General features: G+C 46.2%; 1 protein-coding gene across 1 annotated transcript in view; it reads right to left on the bottom strand.

Annotated features, from left to right (window-relative positions):
• LOC124235145 (thrombospondin type-1 domain-containing protein 4-like) overlaps positions 1-26833 on the bottom strand; it is a 342518-nt gene that overhangs the window by 240599 nt on the left and 75086 nt on the right. Inside the window, exon 5 of the mRNA XM_046652754.1 lies at positions 14567-14931. Within this exon, the coding sequence (XP_046508710.1) occupies positions 14567-14931 (365 nt within the window). The remainder of the gene's footprint in view (positions 1-14566; positions 14932-26833) is intronic.

Here is a 26833-nt window from a genome sequence, read left to right as displayed (position 1 = left end):
CTGGCCTCCCAGGAGATGAGATCCATAGGGCTGTCCCGTTAACACCTCCCAAAATAAAACCGAGTAGTAGCCTTCAGAACAGAACCAGTCCTTCTGGGGCAATGATCGTAGGAGATGACTTAGACTCTGATTCCAGATATTGCCATCACTGCTTCCCCTTGTCTAAAGGATGGTGCTTGAAAATCAGCCAGGATCCCTCAGAAGAGGTCATGTCAGTACTCACTGGTGCTGCTATGCGTTTGAGTGACCCTGGGGTTCCAAGACCAATCTTCAGGTGCCTTATTCAGTGTGGGCCCAGAGGGATGGAATAAGGACAAGCGAGCAGGTGTTCAAGGAAACCAATTTCAGACCAAAAGAAAGCAATGGTGTCCAGTGGCTGCAGGGATGCCACTTACAGTTGAGCAGGTTATTCACTGAACAAGGACACCCAGGTGTTGAAATTCAGTGTGATGAATCTGGCCAGAGGAAGAGGCATCTTTTTTGGATTCACATAAAGGTGAAAAAATGAGCTGGTAGAGGTCCAATAGAGAGGCATTTCCAGTGAGATTACTCAGAGCAAAGATGATGGCTCCACCCTGTTGAGTGCTGGGCAGGGCATCCCTGAAGATGAGGAGGGTAAGAGAGGAATTGGGACAAAGGTGGTAACATGAGACGGCAGAAAGAGCCCAAGTATTCCATCAAACAGGCCAGATCAGCCACCTATTACCTGTGTAATCACAGGTAAGTCATTCCACATCTCTTACCTCCAGCCGTAAAATGGGGATAACAATGCCCACCTCAACTGGCTGTGGAGCGGATTAAATGAAATAACAGAGGTGAAGTGCCTAGCACAGAGCTTGGCCCTCAGCGGACGCTCATGAATGGTGATTACCACAACAACAGCTCCTGAAGGTGAGAGACACACAGCCTCCAACCTTGACACGCGTGGGTCACTGCAGAGGGAGACAGCCAAACTCGGGCTGAGCAGCATGGAGCAGGCTTTGCATGAGAGAACAGTAAATGCATTCATTTCTCCAGTGTAACTGAGAGGAGGCCTCTTGGGAGTCAGACCTGTTGCTGGTGTGGGTTGTAATCTGAACCTGAGCGGCCCTCCAGGACTACAGGGCTTAGGGGAGAACAGATGAGATTACCTGGGGGCACAGTGCCTGGCCAGGGCAGGTGCTAAGCAAGTGTGAGCTCCTAACCCCTCTCCCCTGGGGACTCTCCAACAGTGCCCCCTGCCCCAGAGGCTGACCCCCAGCAGGCTGAAGCAAGCTGAAGAACTCTTTTCTGTAAATTCTGCTGAGTTCATTAATACAACAGCAATAAGGATTATAATGCAACTTGCATGTCTTCATCATCTTTTATGTGAAAGGCCCATGGAGGAAGCAATGCTATTTCTCTCATATTCTGGATGTTTTCCCAAGCTGAATTTTTATACTACCTTCTATGTGTCTACTTGCCATACATCACTTCCTTTTTTCTTCATTATAATTATAAAATATTTCAAATACAATCATCATGTGTGAGAAATGATGCATAACTTTCTTTCCTGCCTTAGAGGAAGTTATTTAGGTGAAAGTCTGTCAACCTCAGTTCATTGAAGGAAAGAGGGACTTGTCCGAGAGTTTTACTTCATCCCCCAAAATATCTAGCATCGTGTATTTAAATTAGTAAATTCAGGATTCAGATAGCAACAATTTATTGAACACCTGCCAAAAGTTTTAGGCATGTTATCCCATTTAACCATCAGTGCAGACACCTATTTGATATGTAAGGAAACGAAGTCTAAAAGATGTTAAACATTATGTCCAATCTGTAAATCTGTGTGAACAGATATTATTGTAATATTAACAAACGTTACTGAATGAATGAACGGTAAGCCTTAAGGAGCTTAAACAGCTGCAATACAGTACAACTGATGAATACAAATGCCATTCACCAAGGATTAGAGCGATGGACTGTTTGGAATAAGAATTTACTGGAAAATAGGGGGAAAAATTAGTTTCCCTCCAAATCCAGAAAGAAAACATTTTCAGTGCTAGCCCACAATGAACTACGTTCCAATCACTGAGGAAAAGAGAAGTCTTAGCTAAATGCTGGATCCACACAGCCCACAGAGGACAAATGTTTCTGTGTGAAAAAGACTCATAAGGGAATAAAGAAAATATTGTGTGCCTGGAAGTCAAACCATAGGGAGGAAAAGGAAGGCTCTCGGAGCTGGGCCTGATCTTGACCTGGGCCCGACCTAGCAGCCATTAGGGTAAAAAAGGCATCAAGGGGCAGGAAGAGAGAGTAACACAGCAGTTAAGAGCAGGGTTTGGAGACAGACTCTGGGCCAATCCCTATTCTGCAACCTACCAGCTCTGGGACCCCAGGCTTGTCACTTTGTCTCTCTAAGTGCAGAGTTCTTCTCATCTAAAAAGGAATAATACAGATACTTTATGCAGAAGAGTCCTCTGAGGTTTACCTCAGAGTCTGACACCCAGGGTGTTAGATTCCTAGGGTGGCTGTAACAAATTACCACAAACTTGGTGGCTTGAAACAACAGAAATTTGTTCTCTCACATTTCTGGAGGCCAGAAGTTTGAAATCAGTATCAATGGGCTGAAATCAAGTTGTTGGCAGGACTGAGCTCCCTCAGGAGCGTCTACGGGAGAATCTATCTCCCTGCCTCTTCCAGCTCCTGGTGGCTGCCGGCATTCCTTAGCTTGTGGCCCCATCACTCCAATCTTCAAGAACAGCATCTTCAAACCTCTCTCTATTCTGCCTTCACATCACCTTCTCCTCTGTGTGTCTGGGTATCAAATCTCCCTCTGCCTATCTCTTATAAGGATGCTCATGGTTGCACTTAGGGCCCATCTGTATAATCTCAGAGGATCTCCCCATCTCAAGACCCTTAATCACATCTGCAGAGCCCCCTTTTCCAAATAAGTTAGCATTTACAGATCCCTGGGATTAGCACCTGATATCTTTGGGGGGGCCAATACTATTTGGGGGTCCATTACTATATGGGGGGCCACTACTCAGGCTCCCACACACAGGAAACTCTCAATAAACATTAGCTGTGACTGATCCTGTTACTGTTAATAGAGACGAGCCAAAAGAACTATACATCCAAGAAAGGGCCTATGGATGGGTGAGAAGGTAAGGACTCAAGAGGCCCAGAGGGGCCGTTAGCACTCTACCACGAGGACAAACAAGGAGGCCCTAGCTGTTGCCCACCAAACCCTCTCACGTACAGGCAAATTACTTAGATCCACAGTACAGGCTCAGAGTGGCAGTGGGAAGAGTGCGGATGTTGGGGTCAGGCAACCCTGCATTCAGATCCCACTCTGTCCCTTGCAGGAGCAGGATGCTGGGGATTTCTCTACCCTCAGCTCAGTGTCCTCAACTATAAAATGTGGCTACTTGAGGCTCAGATAACACATGTAAATTATGTGAGACATGTAGGTGTTGTAAAAATGGTTGTCATTACTACAACTGAATCAGCAATGTGTGCAGAAAGGATGAGTAAAGGAAAGGACAGTAGCCTACACGTACAGGAAATGTCCCTGCTCCCATCCTTGCAAAGGCATCTCAGGATGCTGCCAGACGTGCATCCAAGGAGAAGCCCTAAGGGTCCCAGAAGCAAAGTTGAGATTCCCCCTCTGGGACACACACATTGCAGTCAGGCTTTTTCCATAGCCCACCATATCTTTCTTCTGGAACCCGGAGTTATGAATGACTTGGAGGGGGTTCAACAGCAGCATTCTTATGGCAAATGTGATCTTTGTTCTGATAACTAATGAAATACTTCTGACACTTAATGAAATGCCACAAGAAATGAACAAGGGCTCTTTGGAGCCTTGTCTGAGATCAGAGTAACTCAAGCTTAAAATCTGGGTCCAATCTTTCCTAACTTACAGGCAGAAACGTACATACCAGTGGGCCCAGCTCCACTACACACGCTCTCTCACTGAAAAGGGCTAGGGTTTCCAACTTAGAAACCAAAGCATATTAAAACACCGTTTATCTGGTTAGCATCAACAGGTAAGTTCTTGTCAAACAATTCAGGAACTAAGTGGAAATCCTGCTTCAGAAGGTAAAGAAAACTTGCCTTGCAGGAGGAAAACAAAAAACACCAAAAATGTGAAGTGCGCATTTCAAACAGATGTACCTGCTTTCTCTGTGAACTGCCCAGGATTGCCAGGGAGATTTTCCAAGGAGAAACACCGACAAGGCCAAAGATTTCCCTTCTCCTTGCCATGTGGTTTCTGCCCCTCTGTATGAAACAAGACTCCCTAGGTATCGACTGAGGGTCAGGAAAATGGCATGTGGCTTTGTGAAGTTTAATTAACAGCAATTTCCTACCCAGCATCACGAAGAGGCCCACTCAGCTCCACGGGCCCTCAGCACAGAAATAACGTATTGCTCCTGAGTAATTAATGATGAAATGCAAATAGCCTCCAAAGAGTGCGCAGGAAGGGAGGAGCTGAAAAAACAAATGATTCCTACCCACAGCCAGGGACAGTTCCCCAGGGAGGCGGGAATAGGGGGGTGGGGTAAAGCCTGTGATCTAGGCCTGATCTTGACCGTCCTGCTTCATAACAAATGAACATTTCAAGCAAAAACACACAAACACACATATGCACACACATACAAGAAATTACAGAAAGAGACACAGGTTCTAAAACACAAAGACTATCTAGTCAAGGATAATAAAAGAATCAAGCCATCTTGTTTGTGAACAATGTCTTCTGTTTTTTGGGTTTTTTTTTTTTTTTGGTGACGAAGACTGACCTCGAGCTAACATCTGTGCCAATCCTCTATTTTATGTGGGATGCCACCACAGCGTGGCTTGACAAGTCGTGCTAAGTCCCTGTCTAGGATCCAAACCTGTGAACCCCGGGCGGCTGAAGCAGAGTGTATGAATTTAACAACTACGCCACCAGGCAGGCCCCAATGTCTTCTGGTTTTTGAAGTCCACATTTTATAGTTTAGATTAAATGATTCCCAAAGGTCACCCAGTAAGCAAATGAGGCAGCTGAGGCAAGAAGTGGGGTCTAATGACTGTAGCCCGGGACCTTCTCCAAGGTAAGAAATGAGAATGTTTCCAATGAAAAAGGGCCAAGGCCCAGAGGGAGATGACAAAAGAAGGTCAGACACATTGACGGCACTTGTAAGAAAAACTCACGTCATGAGACAGAAGTCTGAACAGGGCGATTTGAAGGGTTGCGATGTCAATACATCTTGAGAGAAGAAAACCATCATATTCCAGAGCGGGTCTGAGAAGATGTCTGAGGGCTGTGTCTCCAGCCACCTTCCTCTCTTTCCATGGCTTTGGATGGCAGAATGGTGGTGGGACATTTAGAACAGCAAGTTGGGCCTCAATAACTCATCAGTATCTAGCAAGCGACCTTAAGGAATGGAATAGGACCCCTTTATTTTACAAAACCTGTAAACTAAAAGCCAGAGAAATGAGGTGACTTGCCCAAGATTAAAGCATCTGTGAGAGTTGGGACCTGGACCCTGGACCCTGGACTAGGAATACAGAGCTCCTTATTATACGCCAGTTGCCTCGGGCATCTATTATCCTTAACTCCATTACCATCACTGTCCCTGATTAATACCACACGTCCAAAGAAGATCACTGAAGGGTAGGGTGGGGATTGCGTGGCTTTTCTCTTCTTTTTTCTGGTAAACAGTACTGCTGAATTTCCCACTGACAATAACCAGATGTGACATGGAGAAGTGGCCGGCGGTCTTACTAGCACAGAAATTGTCCTGTTACTTGGATATTTTCAAGACTCCTGAAATGCAAGTACTCCTATGATAGGCTGGATAATGTTCCCCCTACCCCAAGATGTCCACATCCTAATTCCTAGAACCTATGAATCTTACCTTTGTGGCAAAGGAACTTTACAGGTGTGATGAAGTTAAGGATCTTGAGATGGGAGATTACCTTAGATTATCTGACAGGTCTTCATAAGAAGGAGGTAGGCAGATGAGAGTCAGTGAAGGAGATGAGATGACAGAAACAAGAGTTTGGAGTGATGGGAGGGAAGGCCTCCCTGCCAAGGAATGCAGACAGCATCTAGAAGCCAGAAAAGGGAAAGAAACAAATTTTCCCCTGAAGCCCCCAGGCGGAACGCAGCCCTGCTGACACCTTGATTTTAGACTTCTGACTCCCAGACTGTAGGAACAAATCTGCACTGTTCTACGCCACTAAGTTTGTGGCAAGCGTACAGAACCAATGGGAAACCAACACACCTATTACAGCACTAGAGGAGCAAGTCTTAGCTCCCTGGCCAGTCCACCCTGTCTTCTGAGATTTACAGAGATGGGGCAGCATAGCCAAACACCTTGAGAATCACAAGGGACCTAAGGAGCGATTTAGACCAACTACACACTGGAGACACTGTTTTGCTTTAAAACAGAAAAGAGTTGGTCATCGTGTTTATGGGGGTTGTTTTTCTCAAAGAATTTCTAGCTCAGTCCCCTCGAGACTGCTTGATAGGCCCTCCCAGGAAAGGAGCCTGTGGGCTTCCCCGTCTCGCCTGGACGCTCCCTCAGATACAGACAGTGCTCCAGCCCCAGCAGCCCATTCGACTTCCAGATCCAGATCCGGACATGCTCACCAAGCCTCCAGGCTCAGCCCTGCAGTCTGCTTCCTAGGGAACGCCCTCCACACTCCCTCACTCTGCTAAAATCCTTCTTCCTCAAAGCTCAGCTCTCTCGTCATTGCCTCTGTGAAGCCTTCCCTGGCTCTGCAGTCCTCTCTCATCCCTCTTGTCCCTCCCTGCACCCTGAGCATCCCCTTCAGAGATTCCTGGGCACTTGGTCTTGTGAATGTCTGTTTGCTTGTCTACCTCCCCTACCCCACCAGCACGAGCCCCTTGAGGACAAGGAAATTTTCTTGTTCCTCTTGCGTCACCAAACCACTGCCATCTCCCATCCATACCAAGTACTTCCCAGCTCTTTGCCACTGAGAAGGGCAAACTCATCCTTCAAGGAAGTGCCCTTCACCACGAAGTTACCTTGACTCCCCACGAATTAGATCCACCTCTGGCTCCCACAGCCCTCTGCTCATCCCACAGGTAACATACTCATCACACGCCAGTATGGTGGGTATCCGTGGGCTGCTCCCCCATTCTACGTGGAGTCCTTGAAAACACACCTCCTTTACCTGTCTACCCTTCTGTGTCTAGCACAGTGCCTGGCTCACAGCAAATACTCAAGGAATGTTGAGTGAATTAAAATGAAAGCAGAGGGCCAGCCCCATGGCCAAGTGGTTAAGTTTGCACCCTCTGCTTCGGGAGCCCAGGGTTTCGCCGGTTCTGATCCTGGGGATGGACCTGGCACCGCTCATCAGGCCACAATGAGGCAGCATTCCACATAGCACAACAAGAAGGACCTACAACTAGAATATACAACTACGTACTTGGGGGCTTTGGGGAGAAGAAGAAGAAAAAATAAAACAGCAAGAAAAATAAAATAAAAGTTCTCATCACAAGAAAAAAAATTTTTAATGAAAACAAAACACAAGAAGGTAACGCCCAGGTCATCTCTATCAATTAAGCCCTGCGATCTCACCCTCAAAAGCAAATCCCTTTATGTGAAGGATTTGCAGGGTCGGCTTCTGACTATAGCGAGTTGGTGTTTCCTCTCAGCTTCCCACATAGACTTTGGAGTTCATGCTGGAGACGGTGTCAATGTTACCGTGTAAGACTAAAAACTTGGGGGGTAGATATTGAAGAAAGATCTCACTTTTTTATCTCAGAGAGAAAAGTATTAGTTTATCAAACTTTGCTTAATAAACGTGTCACCTTGTACTTTGAAAAAGGCTTTCCAGAAGTAGTAGGCTAAGAGGAGCATGATGTAGCACAGACAGGTTTCTTTTCCTATTTTTTTTTCATTTATTTGTTTATTTTCAGATGTGCATCATAATATATTTCAAATTCTGTGAAGATTGCATCATGTTCACCACCCGAAAACTTTAGTCCATCCCCTCACACGTGAGCTTAATCACCCCTTTTCCCCTCCTCCTCCCCCGTTTCCCTATGGTAACCACCAATCCAATCTCCAATGCTATGTGTTTTTTTTTTTGTCGTTTTTATCTTCTACTTATGATTGAGATCATACGGTATTTGACTTTCTCCGTCTGACTTATTTCACTCAGCATAATACCCTCAAGTTCCATCCATGTTGTCACAAATGGCCGGATTTCATAATTTCTTATGGCTGAGTAGTAGTCCATCGTGTATAAATACCACATCTTCTTTATCCATTCGTCCCTTGATGGGCACCTAGGGTGCTTCCAAGTCTTGGCTATTGTGAATAATGCTGCAATGAACATAGGGGTGCAAGTATCTTTATGCCTTTGTGTTTTCAAGTTCTTTGGATAAATACCCAGCAGTGGGATAGCTAGCACAGACAGGTTTAACCCCTGACTCTCTTGCCTTCCTTCTGTACGACCTTGAACTAGACATTTTCTCTCTGACCCGTGAGTTTATCATCCATGAATGGAACAGTACTGGTCTACCACACCAGCGGTCAAGACAATGACATGAAATGCTGCGTGTAAAACGCCAGCCAATGTGCTCAGCATGTGGGAGGCATCCTGCCACCTTCACTGAGTACCTATGGGTGGCCCCACACTGTGCTAAGCACTTTGTACGAGTTATCCAATTCAAAGCAACCCAACGAAGCAGGTGTATTATTATCCTCATTAGGAAAAACTTAAGCAATGTCAGCAGGACACACAGCTAATAAGTGGCAGAGCTGGGCAGAGAAGCCAGACCTATCCATTCCAGAGCTGAATTCTTCTCTATCATGCATTCTGCAGCCTCTCAGGATGTGTTAGCTCCTGCTCCCCCATCATCTGAAGGTCTGGTTAAGAGACTGAAAACAAATAAAGGCCAATATTTTGTTTTAAATCCAATAATTGAGAACAGACCACAAACTGCCCCTGAGATGCGGGTCTGCACAGCTTGGGCCAGAGCACCCCTGACCCAGCGAGACTACCTCCCAACAGGAGAGTAGCCAGACTCCTCTGGGATGTTCTCAGAAGCCCACCCTCCGCAGCCTCTTTCTGACACCTGAGGGATATGACACACTTCACCCAAGGGAAACAGCATCAGAGATTTTCACAGTTGTGACTTTCATGTCCTGGGCTCCTACAAGAGTCTCCAGTGGATGACAGTTTTCAACTTGCAATGCCCACTGGGGAATGGGAGGAGTGCTCCCTATCTTGAAAACCTTTGAATCAAAGCCATCAAGCATCCCATTGCCCAGATGCCAGATGGTTCATATGTGTAATGATGAGGAAAACTGGCCTATGTTGGTGAGTATAAGGAAGCCCGGTGGGAGGGAATAGCTATCTGTTAGCGGGCTCTTTGGCAACCAGGGCAGCGAAAACGTTACCTAAAGTCGTCCTCAAATAGGAATAGGTGCTGCTCTCATCTCCTGCCTTTGTGGAAGCAGAATTAAACTGGCCAATAGACATTACAACAGGTTTCTGTAAGGTTCTGTACCTGGACTCTGGACAGCAGGCACTCTCTCTGGATGCTGTTGTCGCTAGACATTGTGGGAATGGAAAGAAATTTGTCTGGTTTCCGTGTTACAAAAGGGAAGGTCCTACAGGAACAGGGGCTCCTTACAGCTTCCTCCTGTCTGCAGGGACCCATTTCCAGAAACTGAGGGGAAGGCTCTCCTACTAAGCGGTGTCTTTAATTTCACAGGTGTGAGTTGCTGCACCGCTGCATGTGCAGCCTGACTCCCCTTCTCCCCCACCTGCCCCTCCTCCTTCAGCCATCACAAGGACACAACCTTGGGCACGGAGAGAGGGAGGACTTGGTTGAGTGCATCATGGAAGCTGATGGCCCAGACCCGCAGGCTGACTCCTCTGCAAGTCGAGAGCCTCCCCAGGCTGCCACCGCTCTGACTAAATCCCAGGGGAAGGCCACACTTTACGGAGGGCCTTTCCAAGCAGGCCACGCAGAGAAAGGGCAGAGGGCAGGGTGCCGAGGCCCTGGGAATCCTTGCTGCACACAGGCTGTGCTGCCCAGAGTCCTTCCCTCCTGGATTAGACCTCAGTTCCTGGCTCCCTGTCTTCCTATGCGGCCCCAGTTCTCTACCTGATCCTTCCTGCAGAACCACAGTCCTAACTGGAACTCTCTAACACACTAATACCCAGCCTTTAAACCAAAAATGGGAGGCAGAACTACAATTTATTGGGCAGTTACTATAGGCCACGAAGTATGAATATATTATCTCATTTAATCACTCAACAATCCCATGTGACAGGTATTATTACGACTCTCATTTGAAAGATGAAGCCCCTGAGGCTGAGGGAAGTTCTGTAACTTTCCTAAGCGCGGGATCCTTGGGAGAGCTCCAGTAGTGACACGCTTTCTAAGGCTTTTAGAGTACAATTTGTAGTGTGTGTGTGTGTATGTGTTTTAATGAGACAAAGTTCTGATATGGAAGCAAGTGGACTCAAGAAGTTTTCAGATATATTCCAGCTAAGTCAATTCTATTTATTCATCAAGGTTGGGTTCAAATCCTACTGTTCTGTGCAGTCTTCCATGACTGCTCCATCCCACAAGAATTTCCCATCTTCCTGAACTCTAGTCACATTTTTACTGTTTTCTGGCAAGTGCAGTTTTTCTTGCGTTTGTCACTGGCCCATCACCACTGAGTCACACCTCCAAGGAGAGGGACTGTGGCTTCCAATGTTTTTGAGGCCTCTTGGTGCCTAGGACTAGATGTAAAGATTTCCCTCGGTAAGAGAGCTGAACATGGCAAGGAAGAGATGCAGTTCATGTTAAGCCTTGACTACCAAATCCCACCCACTCTCAAGACCTCACTAAACTGTCCACCCTCCAAGCAGCCTTTCTGACCACACCTGCCCAAAGCAAGCAGGGTCACTTTCAAAAACACCCATTTCGGCAAAAAGAACTTTAGTGCTGAACTCCAACAGACCTACTTAGAATTCTGGCTCTGTTGCTTCTGAAGTGGTGATCTTAAGCAGTCGCTTCATTCCTCTGAGCCTCAGTTTCCTTGTCTGTAAAATGTGAATAAATATACCTGCCTCCCAGGGTTGTGTGAGCTGTAAATGTGCTGGTGCATTTGCTATGGCGGCTGCACCTATAAGACATGCTCCAAAATGGCGGCCACAGTCATTGCCATTACTATGTCATCATACTGCCTGTGTGGAAGGCATTCACATACATGTCTTTCCTAACGTTCTAGAGCAGTGGTTCTCAAACTCTGGAATACATCAGAATCATTTAAAATGAAGCTACCTAGATCACACCACAGACTACACAACAGAATCCCCACTAGGCAGGGGAGACAGTGGGGACCAGGTAGCTCTACTTTTAACAAGCCTCCCCATCCCACTGCAAGTGATTCTGATGTGTGCTCACCAAACTTGGAAAGTTCTGTGAGACAACATTTGATTCCCAATTTCTTTTCCAGGGAACCTTGAGGCTCCAAAGAGTTACCTCCAGACTCATGGTTCCCAACTTTGGGCACAATCCCCAGAGATTCGGATGTTGGTTTGGGATGTGACCAGAGTGTCATGATTTCTAAAAAAATGAGCAGAGGATTCCAATGGGCAGCCAAGGTTGAAAACCACTGCTCCATTTGATCTAGACCCTGGGGTTCTATAATGATGCCTCTGAGGATGGAAGCAGAGCAGCTCAGCTTTTGTCCGTGTGACAAACTGAGCCTCTAAGTAAGACCGATTTCACAGAAAGGATTCTCATGCTTAAAAAATAGTAAGTTTGCAACCAGCTGCTCTAGTCTGTCAGTAAGAGCCTTGAGGCCCCACAACTTGTTTTTCATTCCCCTTTCTGTTGGTCACAGGGCCTTACAACGTAGTAGATGCTTAATAAATATTTGTTGGAAGGTTGAATAGTTTTGTTTTTTTGTTATCTGGCTCCAATTAAGTTTTCAGTTGCCTAGCATAACAATCTAACAGTTTCTTAAACACCTAAGCCCGAAGAGCCTTCACCTCAAACCTGAAACAGAGAGTGGGGCAGCCAGCCATCTGCAGAACATGCTGACATTTCTTCTGGGGTCACATATACTATGCAAGTTCCTAATGACTGATAAATATAAGCAAACGTGATTTTCGTCAGCTGGGAAGAGCGTGACATTTGTCAGCAGTGCGGGCCTCCCAGACTAATATTTGGATTGTTTCATCTGAAACTGTCAAATTACAAGAGCATGATAAAAATTTGTAGGAACTTTATAGTAAACAGTAACTGGCCCCTTGTCAATAAGTTAGAAGAAAAAAATTTCCTGCTGCCAAAACGCGTGGGGCGGAATGCCTGCAGCCCAGGCCGGCAGCCAACACGAGCCTGTTCCCTCGGCAGCTCTCCTAGGTTCTAACCACAGAGGCTCTAAGAGAAATCCCCGAGTACTCCAGCGATCTGGGAGTCAGCGGCATCTTCGAATCGCAGCTTTTCCAAGGCTCGAGGACTCCAGGTAGTAGTTTAACCTCTCAGGGCCTCAGATTGCTCGTGTGTAACATTTCCTTCATCAGATCCTTAGAGCCATGACTGTCTAGGTTCGAATTCTAACTCTTCACGTACCAGCTGTGTGGCCTTAGGCAAGTTACTCCACTTCTGTGGGCTTCAGTTTCCTCATTCCTAAAATGAGGATAATATTAACATCCATCTCATGTCAATGTAAAGAGACAGGAACAGTGCCTGGTATAGAACAGGCATTCAATAAGCCTTAGCTACTATAAGTCTGCAATTCTGCAACCAACAGTTTGGAAAACTAAGTTTTTGTCTCTCTCTCTTTTTTTTTTTTTTAAATGTTTTTGTCAGTTTGGTGTCAAAACTTATTGGGCAGCAAACCTGACCTTAATGGACATTAAGGTCCATTAAGTTCTATTTATGGTCTTTTTTTATCCTACCTGATGTAAACATTCATGTTGCATTGCAAAAATAATAATGTGTTTGATAATGGGATGCTGGCCCACACCACAGAAGGAATGCCATTAATATGTGCACTCTGCCCTGAATTACCTTTCTAAAACCTCAACAGTTCTGAATGGTGAAACACACTGGCCATAAGCATTTCAGATGAGAGACTAGGGAGCTATGTTATTACGGTGGGGGTTGCGATGAAAGGAGAGAACATACATCAAGCCCTCGGCACTAGGCCTGGTAGCAGACCCCAGTCCCAGAGGGATGTTGGAGGATGCTTAGCTTTTACACAAGACGAGAGAAAGAAAGAAGCATACTCTCCCAGCTGATCTTTCTCTTTTACTCTCCCATTGACAGGACATGCCAGGCCTCGAAACTCACAATTCTTCACTTCTCTCTTCTATCTACCCAAGTTTGGTTTATTTTTCACAATTCGTCTAAAACACCTTCTCTGTGAAATGGTCCTCTCTCTCCAAACTCCTACTGATCAGGTCAAGAGCATGCAGCTGGGGAGGGTAGATGGGTTGCATCTCCTACCCACCTCCAGGTGTCTGGCAGTGACAGCCCACAGCAGATGGCTGAGAAGGACTCTCATGGTAGCATCTAACCACAGTGGGAGAGGGTAGCCATCGCTGTTGATGTCTGAACTGCAAGTGACAAGAGGGGCAAGGCAGCCCACCTGACACGCATGTGCCCTGCCTGGGATGGGCATTAACTTGGCTTGACGACTAAATTATACATTTCTTTAGCACAGAGAGCATATCGTACACTTTTTGCTCTTCCTGTAAATGTTTGTTTGTTGTTGTTATTGCTTTTGTATTATTAATACAAAATATATTAACATTCTCTCAGACTCCTTCATGGACCTAGGGTACTCAACAAATATTGTTGAATGCTGAGGAATCTGTAAATATCAGCTAATTCACTGACAAGCTCTCCTCAGCCCCTATATACCTGCCTTTCCCATGGGCACTGCCTAGTTTGGCATATTTATGCCGGCCTAGCCATGGCAGGCTCTTTAGAGCTATACAACTATTTTGACACCACTGTGCCATCTCTGGAGTTTATATTTTATAAGACTCTAAAAAATGTCTAGGTCCTTAATTAGATCCTCAAAGCAGTGTGCTCACTCAAAATTCTTTGGAGAAACTTTCTAGCAAAGTTCATAGAATCCTGAAACCCACAGCCAGGGAGCATCTAAAGCTCCAGACATCTAACCTGTCCAGTGATTAGAAACTTCTATCGGCTCTTGGATTAGAAGCCTCCTTGTCTTGTGTCCTCAGCTCAGATCCACACAGCCTGTGGCCAGATCTCTCTCTTTCCCCCTGCACCTGGGGAGCACTGGAGCCGAGGTCTCCCAGCTCCAGGTCCCCTTCTACTTTCACTTCGCTGCAGGGCCTCCCTAAGGTTGATGTCTAAGGGCATTCCTAGAATTAGCTTCACTTTAAAGACTATTCAGAACCTCAGAGTGAGGTGGGAGTGGCCTCAACGCTTTACAAGGCTGCAAAATAAATCAAAAGATGAAAGGAGATATGTGGAGCCAAGAATTCCTCCCCACCCGGCAAAGCAACGCTTCAGCCCCGCAATTTAGTGCAGCGCGCGCCGCACATCCGGGCAGGATCAGGGACAGTGGTGGGAGGGCGGGGTGCGGAGGGCGTGTACCTTCTTTCCGCCGCGGGCTCCCGCCCGCGGGGCTGCGGGTGCCGGCTGCCCCGCAGCACTGGGCCCTGGCGGCTGGCGTTGAGGCCGGCCGGCGCGCGCGGCTCCTCGCGGCTCCGGTGCAGCGGCACCGACGTGCGCACGGCCGACACCACGTGGCCCGCGAAGGCGCGCGCGGGGGCTCCGGGCCGCGGGCCAGTGCGCGCGCGGTATGAGCCGGGCAGGCAGGGCCGCGTCTGCTCCATCACGCCGCCGCTGCAGCTGCGCGAGCAGGCGGACCAGGGCCCCCAGGCGCCCCAGACGCCCGGGGCGCCTCCGCCGCCGTCCTCCTGCGCGCCTTCGGCCGCCGCCACCATCCGCTGCGGGACCTGCGGAGACAGAGACTGGTTAGGGGACCAGAACACCCGCTCCTGCTTCACCCTCCAAAGCTTTGGATAGCCTGAAAGGCTTCTTCATTAGGCACAAGTCGGCATAGGGCCTGTTTTAAAATCTGAAGAACGAAATGAACATAATACGGCCTAGGTTATATTTGTCTTTATACCAACACTCATGAAGTATAATTTTATTTATTTTTCAATGGAGGAAGGGACACAAAAGCAAAAGACCCTAGGGCCCACAAAAGTCCTAATTCGGTCCTTGCTTTGGGTACCATGGCCTTGGAGAGTTCAACATGGTGCCCTCACCTCTTACTGAGGCTTACCCCCCAGGAGTCCCCCTTAACCTCCAGCTTAGGTCCTTGGGCTTCAGGCCTCAGGGACTTCCGTTCAGCTCCTGGGAACGCCGGAAGCCCCGTGCCTCCACTCAATGAAGGCAATGGGACACCACAGTTTAGAGGCCCGGCTGCAGAGCCAGGTGCCTAGTGTCACATCCCTGTCACCACTTCTGGCAGTGTGACGGGGAAGTTTCTGAACCTCTCAGAGCCTCACTGTGTTCTCAGAAAGATGGGACTTCATAAGGATGTAAAGAGATTTGAGCCAGGTCATCGTTGTGCCTAGCAGGGAGCTTGGCACTGAATACATACTTGTTAGTAACCATGATGATAATTTTTCCTGCTTCCATGGTGAATCAGAAGTGAAAAGTGTCAGAAAGTTTTACGGTTCTATCCAGAGGGTGATTCTACATTCCCATTCGTTTAATTGGTCATTTCACTGACACCTACTATGCCAGACACTTGCTAAGCGTGGGTACACAGCGTTCCTTCACTCTGCAGACATGCTCTGAGCACCAGCTGTATGCCAGCACTGAGCTAGGCCTGAGGGCGAGGAGCAAAGCACCCCAGGTCCACAGAGACAGCCCGGACCCCGCAGCAGAAGAGCTGTGTGCAGCTAGTACGCGACTGGGGGAGGCTCCTGGGGAACTGGCTGCCCTGACTGATCGGGGTGAGGAGGGGGTGGGGTGAGGGTTTAAGAAGGCCACAGAGGAGGATCACCGTAATAGCTGTAATTACTCAGGCGCCCACTCGGTGCCAAGTGCCAGATAACTAGGGTAATCTCTAGTCCTCACGGCAGCCCTGGTTACTGCCATTCTCACCTTTCAGAGGTAAGGTTTCACAACTGAGGTTCAGAGACTGTGACCCGCCCCACTCATGGTGCTGCAGCCGGGTTTGGACTCAGCTCCCAGCACCCGCAGCTCCAGCACTCCCTGCTCTCTTCCAGCAGACAACTACTCTTGCACTTCTGGATCCTTCTCCTGGAATGTCCTTCCTACCCGTCAGACACTGAGCAACACTATGACTTTCCATAGAATGTGGGTTTTCACTGAACCTCGGGCTTTCATCTGAAGTGCAAAAATGCCTCCAGACTACCTTGACTTTTGTTTGTTTTAGATCTTGGGTTTTGGCAGCATTATTCAGCCCAAGAACTCTAAGACCTTTTACAGTTGCCCTTCTCCTCTGTCCCCACAGTACCCCTGAGCAGTGAGAAGCTCCAGGGATTGTGTTCCCCTTTGTATGAACAAACCTGAGAAGCCTGAACTCCTTCGTAACCACAGGGAAATGAGAGATGGAGCTAAGATTACCTCAGAGGGTGGCTGTGAGGACTTGACGAGGAACCCCCCCGCGCCCCGCCATGAAGTGCCTGAGGTAAGTGCTCACTAAGTGTTGGCCATTGCTGTAGTTGGCAGTGTAGTCACTAAAAGCGAGGGCTCAGCTCTTAGGTAGAGTCTTTGCTCCCAGTAATCAGTCCCCCTGAAGCCACGGGGCTTGTTTCATTGAGGCCACTTTCCTTGTACAGAGTGGTCTCTGGGTGACCTTTATAGCTTAAGGTGGGTTCCTGAAGGTTCAGGGAGTAACTGAGGCAGGATGAGTGACAGAGCTGAGGGAACCGAGGGAGCAAGCAAGTATCTAACCAGACGGTTGGGCTCAGAGCTGGATGTCAGACCACCAGGCTACAGGAGCCATGGTCAAAGAGCTAGGGCGAGAGGTCAGTGGCAATGTGGGGTGGAGCCAGCAGGAGATGGGGTCAGAGTAAGGACAAGACAGAAGGTTCTCTGACAGGAGGGCTGCAGTTCCTTACAGCCACTGTGTGGGCAGCAGGAGGAGGGGGAATGAGAGCACGAAGCAAGTACATTCAACTCAACACTACTAAATTGGGGACCCAAGAGCTATTTGCCTGCTTATAAATATAAAACAAAACAAACAAACTAACCGGCTTTTGTTCTTTCTTTTCCTTCCTCACATGTCCTGATTTATTAATATCAAACTGATGGCAGATTCACTGAGGTGGCTGGAAAAAAAAGTGCCAAATCAGACTACAGTCTTGACATATAAAGTAATGCCTGAAGTGTGTGTAGTGGGTTGAATGGTGGCCCTCTCCAAAAAATATGTCCGTGCCCTAACCCCCAGAACTTGTGAATATGACCTTACTTGGAAAAAGGGTGATTGCAGATGTAATTAAGTTAAGGATCTTAAGATGAGATCCTCCTGGATTTTCCGGGTGGGCCCTAAATCCAATGGCAAGTGTCCTCATAAGACACAGAAGAGAAGACACAGACACAGAGGAGAAGCCATGCGACCACTGAGGCAGAGGCTGGAGTGACGCAGCCACAAGCAGGAATGCCGGGAGCCACCACAAGCTGAAAGAAGCAAGGAAGGATTTTCCTCTGTGACTGGAAGGAGGGTGGCCCTAGAAACACCTTGATTTTGAGCTTCAGGCCTCCAGAACTCTGAGGGAGTAAATTTCTGTTGTTTCAAGCCACCAAGTTTGTGGTAATTTGTTACAGCCACCCTAGGGATCTAACACCCTGGGTTTCAGACTCTGAGGTAAACCTCAGAGGACTCTTCTGCATAAAGTATCTGTATTATTCCTTTTTAGATGAGAAGAACTCTGCACTTAGAGAGACAAAGTGACAAGCCTGGGGTCCCAGAGCTGGTAGGTTGCAGAATAGGGATTGGCCCAGAGTCTGGCTCCAAACCCTGCTCTTATCCGCTGTGTTACTCTCTCTTCCTGCCCCTTGATGCCTTTCTTACCCTAATGGCTGCTAGGTCGGGCCCAGGTCAAGACCAGGCCCAGCTCCGAGAGCCTTCCTTTTCCTCCCTATGGTTTGAATTCCAGGCACGCAATATTTCAATATTTTCTTTATTCTCTCATGAATCTTTTTGTACAGAAACATTTGGTCCCTGTGGGACTAACACAGTGTTGGTACTTCCAGGACAAGGAAGAAAAGTGGACATGTATTTGCCAAGCACCCTCTCTGGGTCCAGCACAGGGCAGACAGCTCACGTGCACAGGGACGGGCTCTATGGCATGGGCACCACTAGCTTCAGGTTACACCTTTCAGGACCCCTCAGGCCACTGTGGGAGGCCAGTGTTAATTTGACCCTTTTACAAGGCAGAAACCGAGGCCCCAAAAGGCTGTATGACTTGCCCAGAGTCGCAGGCTCGTGAGGGGTACAGACAGGACTAAAACTGAGGAATCCTGGCTCCTACTCTAGTGTCCTTTTTTTTGCCTGCAGTATGTTGCCTTCCTGGCTGTGTTGTTGGTGAAAAACAGAAGAGTGAAATGAGTAGAAATAAATCCATTTTGATAGTTCTAGTAGAAGGATAATCAGGATAAACCAGCAAAGGCAGAAGTCTGTTTCTGGCACAGTTAGGGATTTCAGTTATCCACCCCCTCCTGATTTCTCATTAACACAGATAACTTAGGCACTGTCTCTAATATTTGGATTAGACATGCCGCTATCCTAAAAATCCACTTCCTAGAACTAATCCCACCCTTAATTTCCTATTGCCAAATTTGGCAGGGTCCCTGGAGAAAGAAAACATGAAACCACATTCCATCCTATTCTATTCATAAGAATTCTCTATTATAGTTGAATTATGGCGAGTGACTTGAAATTCCATCTCAGTCCCCATGGTGAGAATCTGAGGACATGCTCCAGAATTGTGTTTTCATAGTACACAGCCAGAAACAAACAAACGAAAAAACAGAAGAACAGAGAGGAAGGAAGGAAGGAAATACAGAGAAAGAGAAAGGAAGGAAGGAAAATCAAAGGAAAAATAAAGGGAGGAGGGCTTCGGATGTCAGCCTCCTTGTGCCTCAGCCTCCCATCCTCCCTCCACAGCTTCCCAACCCTCCGAATGACCCTGCTCCCTCCTTCTTTCCTGATTGGCGGCAAGATGGGAAAACTTCCAAGTGTTCTGAGACATAATATTCCTAACATTAGGACTAGCTAAGAGGACCTCTGTTAGTCAGTGACAAACAGCAAAATCAAAGAATAAATCACGGTAAGAGACAAAAACAAATAGTGGAAACTCAAAGCCTTGTAAGCTGCCAGAACATTGCCACTTCCTCAATACACAGAGGACATATAAAGACTGAAGCAGAAAACCTGAGGTGCTTCTCAAGTGCACCCTGAACTGCTAATTTTCCTCATTTATAAAGAGGTCTAATAAATCCGTAAGAAAAAGCCAAAAAACCCAATGGAAATAGGGACAAAGGGCATGAACGGATAGTTTGCAGTTGTTATGAACTGAATGTTTCTGTCCCCCTTAAAATCCACATGCTGAGGCCCTAACGCCCACTGTGCTGGTACCTGGAGTCAGGGCCTTTGGAGGTTAATTAGATTTAGACGATGTTATGTGGTTGGAACCCCCATGATGGGATTAGAGTCCTTATTAGAAGAGGAAGAAAGACCAGAGCTCTCTCATGTGAGGACATAGCAAGAAGCCAGCCATCTACAAACCAGGAGGAGAGCCCTCACTGGGGAACCCAAGCTGACAGCATCTTGATCTTGGATTTCCCAAACTCCAGAACTGTGAGAAATAAATTCACCCAGTCTATGGTATTTTGTTATGGCAGCCTGATCTGCCTAATATAACAGGAAAATAAACACAATATATGAAAACTGTTTAACATCACATATAATCAAACAAATGTAAAATAAAACAACAGAATTCCATTTTATACCCATTAGATTGGTAAAGATTATAAAGTTTGACAATACTGCTTTGGCAAGAATGTTCAGCGCTAATGGGAGTCTAAATTGAGGCAACTTCTTTGGAGGGAACTTTGCAATACCTATCAAAATTTTAAATGCACATATCCTTTAGCCTGGGAGCTTTACTTTTAGTAGTTGACCCTATAGATACACTCAAAACTAGTGCGTAAAGTTGTGTATATAAAAACTTTCACTGCATCATTTTTTGTAAGAACAAAACCAAAAAAAATTGGAAACAACCTAAATGTCCCTGAATAGGAGCTTGGTTAAACAAAATCTAGTCTGTCCGAACAATGCAATGCAATTTACCTGGTAGAGTAAGGTAGACTTATGTCTGTTAAAGTGGATAGCTCTCCATAATATATTAATCGGTGAAGAAAAAAAACAACCTAGAGGTAGAAGAGTATACAGAGAATGACTATTTGTAGATATCTCTCTTTAAGCATTAGGTTGAAGCATAAATAATTACTGATATGTTACCATTTTTGATCTACGAAAATGCAACTTCATGATTCATAGTTTCAAATGACTCACATGATTCAACCTAATATGAGTAGTTCCCTGACCCTGGCAATGGAAATAGCCCAGTTAAAAAATCTTTCCCCACCAAACTGGGCAGCAGGAATGAAAAAGCAGAACACAGTGTGGCCTCCTCATCCACCTACCACCTCTGTCATACAACTAGCTGGTTGCCCCAGGGGCTCACCTAACAGCTTGGAGCAGCTGGCAGGCCACAGCTATCAGCAGATGTTTAACAAATGACACCAACACCAACCACCATTTATTTAGTAGAGAATATTAGCAAAGGGCTAATTGCTTTATATGTATTATCTAACTTAATCCTCAACAGAGCTACATGAAGAGAAAGAAGAGCTGTTTAAGACTAACAAAAGCATCCCTTATATGCCTGAACTACTTTAACACAAGCCCTACATCTGATACTCACAGGATTTCATCCTGATTTCAACGATTTTTACTTTCACTTTGCAGATGTGGTCACTGAGGTACAGAGTGTTCTGGTGGATGAAGCATGGACTTTGAAAATACATATAAGAGACAAAATAATGCAAATCTGACTGTTGTTAGGTAGATGAAATGAAATAACAAAGTAAAGCATCAAACGCACTGCCAGTCACCCAGCAGGAACATAAGAGACCTGCATTTCATCCCTTCCCTGGGAAACATATGTCACCAATCAAAATTAGAATGTGTAAGAAGCAGATCCACCCCTCGAACCAAACCGGTGCTCTCTCCATTCCACTGGAGGTTTTAAAGAATAGGGCCAGGGTGGGTGTAGGCGTAAGATAACAGAACTAAAAGAGAAGCTTTTTCAAAGTACAAATACCCCGTTATGCCCCTTCTTCCAGAGATTATGATATGTCCTGCCTGGGGTGAGGCTAGGGTCAAGGGAGATGAGTGTATTTTGGATGAAGCGCTCCAAATCTTCTAACATCCCCTTCGTCATATAAAAACGACTGCTAGATATTATGGTGCCTCTCTAAACAGGCACTGTGGGGCATGAGTCAGGGAGCAGAAAAAAGGGAAGGCACTCAGAGATGTCAGAGAATCAGGGTAGTCACATCCCTGTTTCACTCAACTTGGGTCGTGTAAAAGAAGAGACTGGCAGAGCTAGAGGGGAAACTGAAATCCCCCAAAGATTTTGGGTTTGGAGCTAGATGCTGTTACTACTGACACTTTGGGGTTGGTTGTATGGAAATTAAAATTAGGCAGGGAAATTCATGTAAACGTATATTAATGGGAAGATGTGTGTGTAGGGCAGCCTGGCAATCATTTTTCTTTCTCTGGGTCCTTTAGGAAATCATTCTTCCACACTGGATAAAGTGTGGTGAGAATGTATTCAGGGGCCCTGCCTGCTGAAGCCAAGGTAGGCAATGTGGGCCAGTTGGACACTCCCTCCCTGCAATGTGAATCTCTAGTAGAGTGACCAAGAGACTAGAAATGGCTTTGGGTCCTTTGTTCCAGCAGCAGCTCCCCTGACCCCACTGTTTATGCTCTAAGAACATTCCTGTTGCTCTCTGGCCTGCTTCAATGCCCACCGGCTTCCTAGGTTGGTTCGACTAAAGTCCCTACTACTCATGTTAATTTCTGTTGCTTGCAGTAAAGAACCCTAAATGATATCTAAATGATTGCAAATATTACAATATACACATAAAGTATGGTGACCAAGATAATGTGAAATAAGCCAAGCCAGGTCTGCCTTTGGCACAGGACTTGAGGGGAGAGAAAGCAGTGACTGGGATGATCAGAGGTGGTCTGGACTTGGCAGAAGCCTCGGATTGAGGGAGTCCAGGGCTGGAGAATTCATATAGAGACAGTAGCTGACCACAGTCAGCATAACTAGAGAAGCAAGGTCTCCATGAAACGGGATGGGCTGAGTGACTGAGAGGTGCAAGGGTCAGACAGCAAGTGAGTTTAGAGAAGAGTAGGAGAAGCAACAATCAGAGCGATTGTGTCTGTTTTATTTCATCATAATCCTTTTAAGGGGGATGAACATATAAGACCAAAATAGAAGGACGGTCAAGCAAATTAGAGCTTAATTACTCAATGAAATATCACAATCGTGAACAATAAAGAGCAATATGGAAATAATTTTGTAACATAATATTAAGTGAAAAATGCCAAATACAATCTTGTAACTATACCATGATCATAATAATGTAAAGATTATGTTGGCATATGAACAAAGCCTAGAAGGGGACACGGAAAAATGAAAACATAAGATCTGTTACTGAAGGTGGACCCAGGACAGTTTTCTTGTAATTTAAAAAAGTTCGGTCATGGTTACAATCTTCTTGCTAGATAAATAAAAATAAATACATTAAATGGAGCAAGATGCAGAACAGATTGTGGGAGGTGGGAGGCACCAAGTAAACCAAGAGTTGGTGGCAGTCCTTGTCACAGAAAACCCTGGGAATTTCTCTTGCCACCAGTAAATCTGTAACTAGGAACAGCTCTAAATGTTTTCAATGTATTTGGTTTTGGTACTAATGTGAAATCATGTAAGATTTCACTGGTTTCTAATTTTCTTTCTACAAAATTAAACCCACCATCTGTTCTTCATAGAAAATGAGTCACATGCAAAGCCTGAAATTCTAAAGTCTCATTCTAGGAAAGACTGGAAAAAGTAGGTTTGGTTTTAGCCACATAACCAAGTAAACACCCTAAAGCAAACATTACAAAAATACACCTTGGAGTTTGAGCCTAGAGAGCAAAGTTTTGGAAAGCTGAGAGCAAAGGAGAGCAGGAACATAGAGCTGGCAGCTCAGCTAGGACATTTGTTACCTGGGACCCTGTGCAGGGGCCCGGGGAGGTCATATATCTTGATAAAGAGGCTCCAAACTCAAACCAGATCTAAACCACCATGATGGTTTCTCCGAAAGACGAATTCAACCTTATATCTTAATCACTTATCTTGACTCTGATACAACACACTCCAAAGGCCCAAAATCTTACCTCTTAGCATTAATGTCAAAGCCAGCAGCTGTAAAATGAATGCATTTCAGGAACAGTTAAAAGGACGCATTTGCACAAAACTGTTAACAAACGAGGAGGAATGAGTGGAGGCCAAGGGAGAGAGAGAGAAATGTGGTAAAGGACCAAGCCTTTGCTAAAGCATGAGCCATATAAAGAAAAAAAACCACTGACATGCAGCCATCTGAAAGCTAAGCAGGTGGGAATTTGGTTGCCCTGCAAATTCCAGCTCTGTCTGCTGGGCCCCTAGGTTCTCTCTCAATACCTGTGTCCTCCCAGTTGGTGAATTCTTGTGGTAGTAAATGATCTCAGATACATCAAACTCTACCATATTCATCCACATATATGGTATTGAGTATATACTCTGACACAAACACTGGAGAACAACACAGACATACCCTTGTCCTCCTATTCCTAGTCCTGTGTTGTTTCTCCACGTGTGACCCACAGGGTACCTGCCACACAATCAACCTCACATCTACTTGAGACATGTAGATTCCTGGCTCCTACATCAAACCTAGAGAATAAGAACCTCTGGGGTGGAGCCCAGCAATACGCATTTTCAATAAGCTTCCTCAGTGATTTGAATGCATCCTCTGGTTGAAGAAATCACTGGCCGCTGGAGAGCTCTAGGTGAGATTCGAAGAGGAAAGCACTCAACTGAACTTACCTTTCAGGTTTTGGACCTCGACCATATGCTGCTGCTTCCTTAACCTCAAAATGCTCTAGCCACATTATTTTATTACCCTCAACTTCCCTGCGTTTTTGACCTACCCCTTCTACTTCTGCCATTCAAGTTGAGGCCAAATCGGAGTTTATCATATGAGACAGGAAAACATTCATGTTATATGGGATCCAGGCTAAGCAGACTCCATTTGAAATATACTTTTAACAAAAGAGGTCTAGCAGCAACAGGAACTGATGAAAGATGAAAGAAGAGGGAAGACTCGTGAGAAACCCTTGACTGGCCCCTGTGTTCCAGTCCCAAGTCTGCTGTTACTCCCTTCCTGCTTTGCGGCAGGTCAGTCTATGGCTCTGGACCTCAGTTTCCATGACAGGAAAATGAGCTGGCTGGAACTGATTAGGGCCGTGGTCCCTTCCCGTGCTAATAGGCTCTGATTTTTCCTGGAAGAGCACTGACATTCCTTGCCACATATTGATTTGCTTTGAGTCCCACAAGAGAGACAGGCAATCCCACAGGTTGTGCCCAGGCTTCCCCACTGCCAGCAAAGAGCAGGCTTTAAGCATAGAAGATCTTCCCTAAACACAGTGCAAAGTAGGCCCGGATGCATTTCCATGATATTCAAATGCAGGACCCAGCCAAAATGATGGAATGAGGTAAATATTTGGATGTGATCTGCATAATCGGAAACACTCCCCTTTCTGAAATTGACCTGACTCTTTCATCATCAGCCACATGGAAATCATCCTCAGTTATAACTAAAAAATAACACAGAGCATGTGCCTGGGTACTGAGTCCGCCCTGTGTGGCTGCACAGCTACTCGGGAAACAGAAGCAGATGTCTCCGTGTGCAATGCCTGGGTGTGTTCTTGTGTTCGGTGGCTAGTCCATTTGGCCTTGTGCTCTCAACAGCAATTGCCTATCTGCAACCCAAGCCAACCAGGACAGTCAAAATAATGAGTAATTCACACAATAAACAGTGCCAGCTGATGGACCCAGAGGTTGACTGGGAAAACAGTCACCTTCTAGCAGAGAATTCTGTCTGGTGATTTGGCCATCTACCTCTGGATCAATATCCAGCACTCTTCAGGAAGCAGCTGGAACCAGCAGGCTCCTGAAAGACAGTCAATTCAAAAGCATTGCCATGGAACATGTAAGCATCCAGTGCCAAGCGCATCATAGGTGTTCTATACTTTGCTGAACGAAGGAGGCTACAAATGAATTGAGATGGGATGCTATCCAGATTCCCTGCCTCAGTCCTTCCTTTGCCCACTCAGGCCGCCTCTTGTCACCAAAGCTATGTTCTAGAAATCCAGTCCTACTGTGTTACTCTCTTGCTTACCAATGTCTCTTGAGTTCCCACTCTCCAAAACATGAGCTCCAAACTCATTCTCTGCCATGGCCTTTAATAATCTGGCCCCACCTTTCCTTTCCAGCTTCAACTCTACCTCTGCTCTCCCTCACCCCCAATGCTCACACTGTGCATGAAGCAGGACGTGCCCTTTCTCCCCTCCTGCCTTCACCCTGCTATTCTCTCAGCTCAAATGCTCTCCCCCTTCTCTCCTTCTCCTGTGCCTCTGAACTCCTACTCAGCTCCAAAGACCTTTCCCATCTAGGTCAAATGCTCTTTCTCCGATGCACCAGGGCCATTAACCATATCCCTCTCCATAGCACTTACCACCTGGCACTATAATTATCTGTGTACACAGTGGTCTCCCAACAACACTGTGAGCTCCCCAAGGCAGGGATTTTGTCTTATTTATCTTTGCGTTCCATATACTCTAACAGTACCTCATACATAGTCTGTCATCTGGCAGGCCCTCAGGAAATATTTGATGGATGGATGAATGAGCATATGGATGAATGAAGGACAAATGTACCAACTTCTTGGTTTCTTGCCCATTTGCTTTGTTAAATGTGAAACACCTACTCTCTCTGTAGCAGCACATGTCATGGCTGTTCAGCTACTTGGCTAGTGATCTCTGATGCCTCTACTGTTTTCCTTGCTCCGTGTGCCTAAATGAAAAGAGGCTGACAATCCAAAAGACAGTTCTCCTGTCCTTTTAAAGTAATGCACTCAGTATTTGATCCCCTGATTACCTCCTGTTTGTTGACACTTTCTCTCTCCTTGACTCCAGGACACCATCCTGTCCTGGTTTTCTTCCTAAACTTCTAGCTGTCTTCTCTTCTATCTGTCTAGTTCTTCAGTATGCTTGCTTCTCCTCTTCTATCTGCTCCTCAGATGTTAGGGTTCCATTCTTGGCCTTCCAATCTTATCCAAACCTTCTCACAGGGAAATACTATAGCATCAGCAATGATCTTCAGGTTGATGTCTCCCTTATTAATGGGCAGCCCCAAACTCTCTCCCAAGCACCAGATTTATATCCCTAATAACCAACTAGACATTTCCAACAGAATGACACATGGGCTTTTCATATTCAACATGTCGCCTAACCAGGACTTGAACACCTCATCCTCTGAACGCTAATCTTCTGGTTCATCCAGAAGTGATCCCATCCCCTACTCCCCTCCTCCAACTGGACACAAAATTCTGCCACTTTTACCTTAGAAATATCTGTGGACTTTCCGTTTTTCTCCATTCTCATGGTCCATGGTTGGGTCAAGGCCTCACTCCAATTTGTCCTTATCTGGTCTCTAT

Source organism: Equus quagga, chromosome 2 (genome assembly GCF_021613505.1).
Source record: "Equus quagga isolate Etosha38 chromosome 2, UCLA_HA_Equagga_1.0, whole genome shotgun sequence".
In the NCBI taxonomy this organism is placed as follows: domain Eukaryota; kingdom Metazoa; phylum Chordata; class Mammalia; order Perissodactyla; family Equidae; genus Equus; species Equus quagga.
This window is presented reverse-complemented; position numbering and strand designations above follow the sequence as displayed.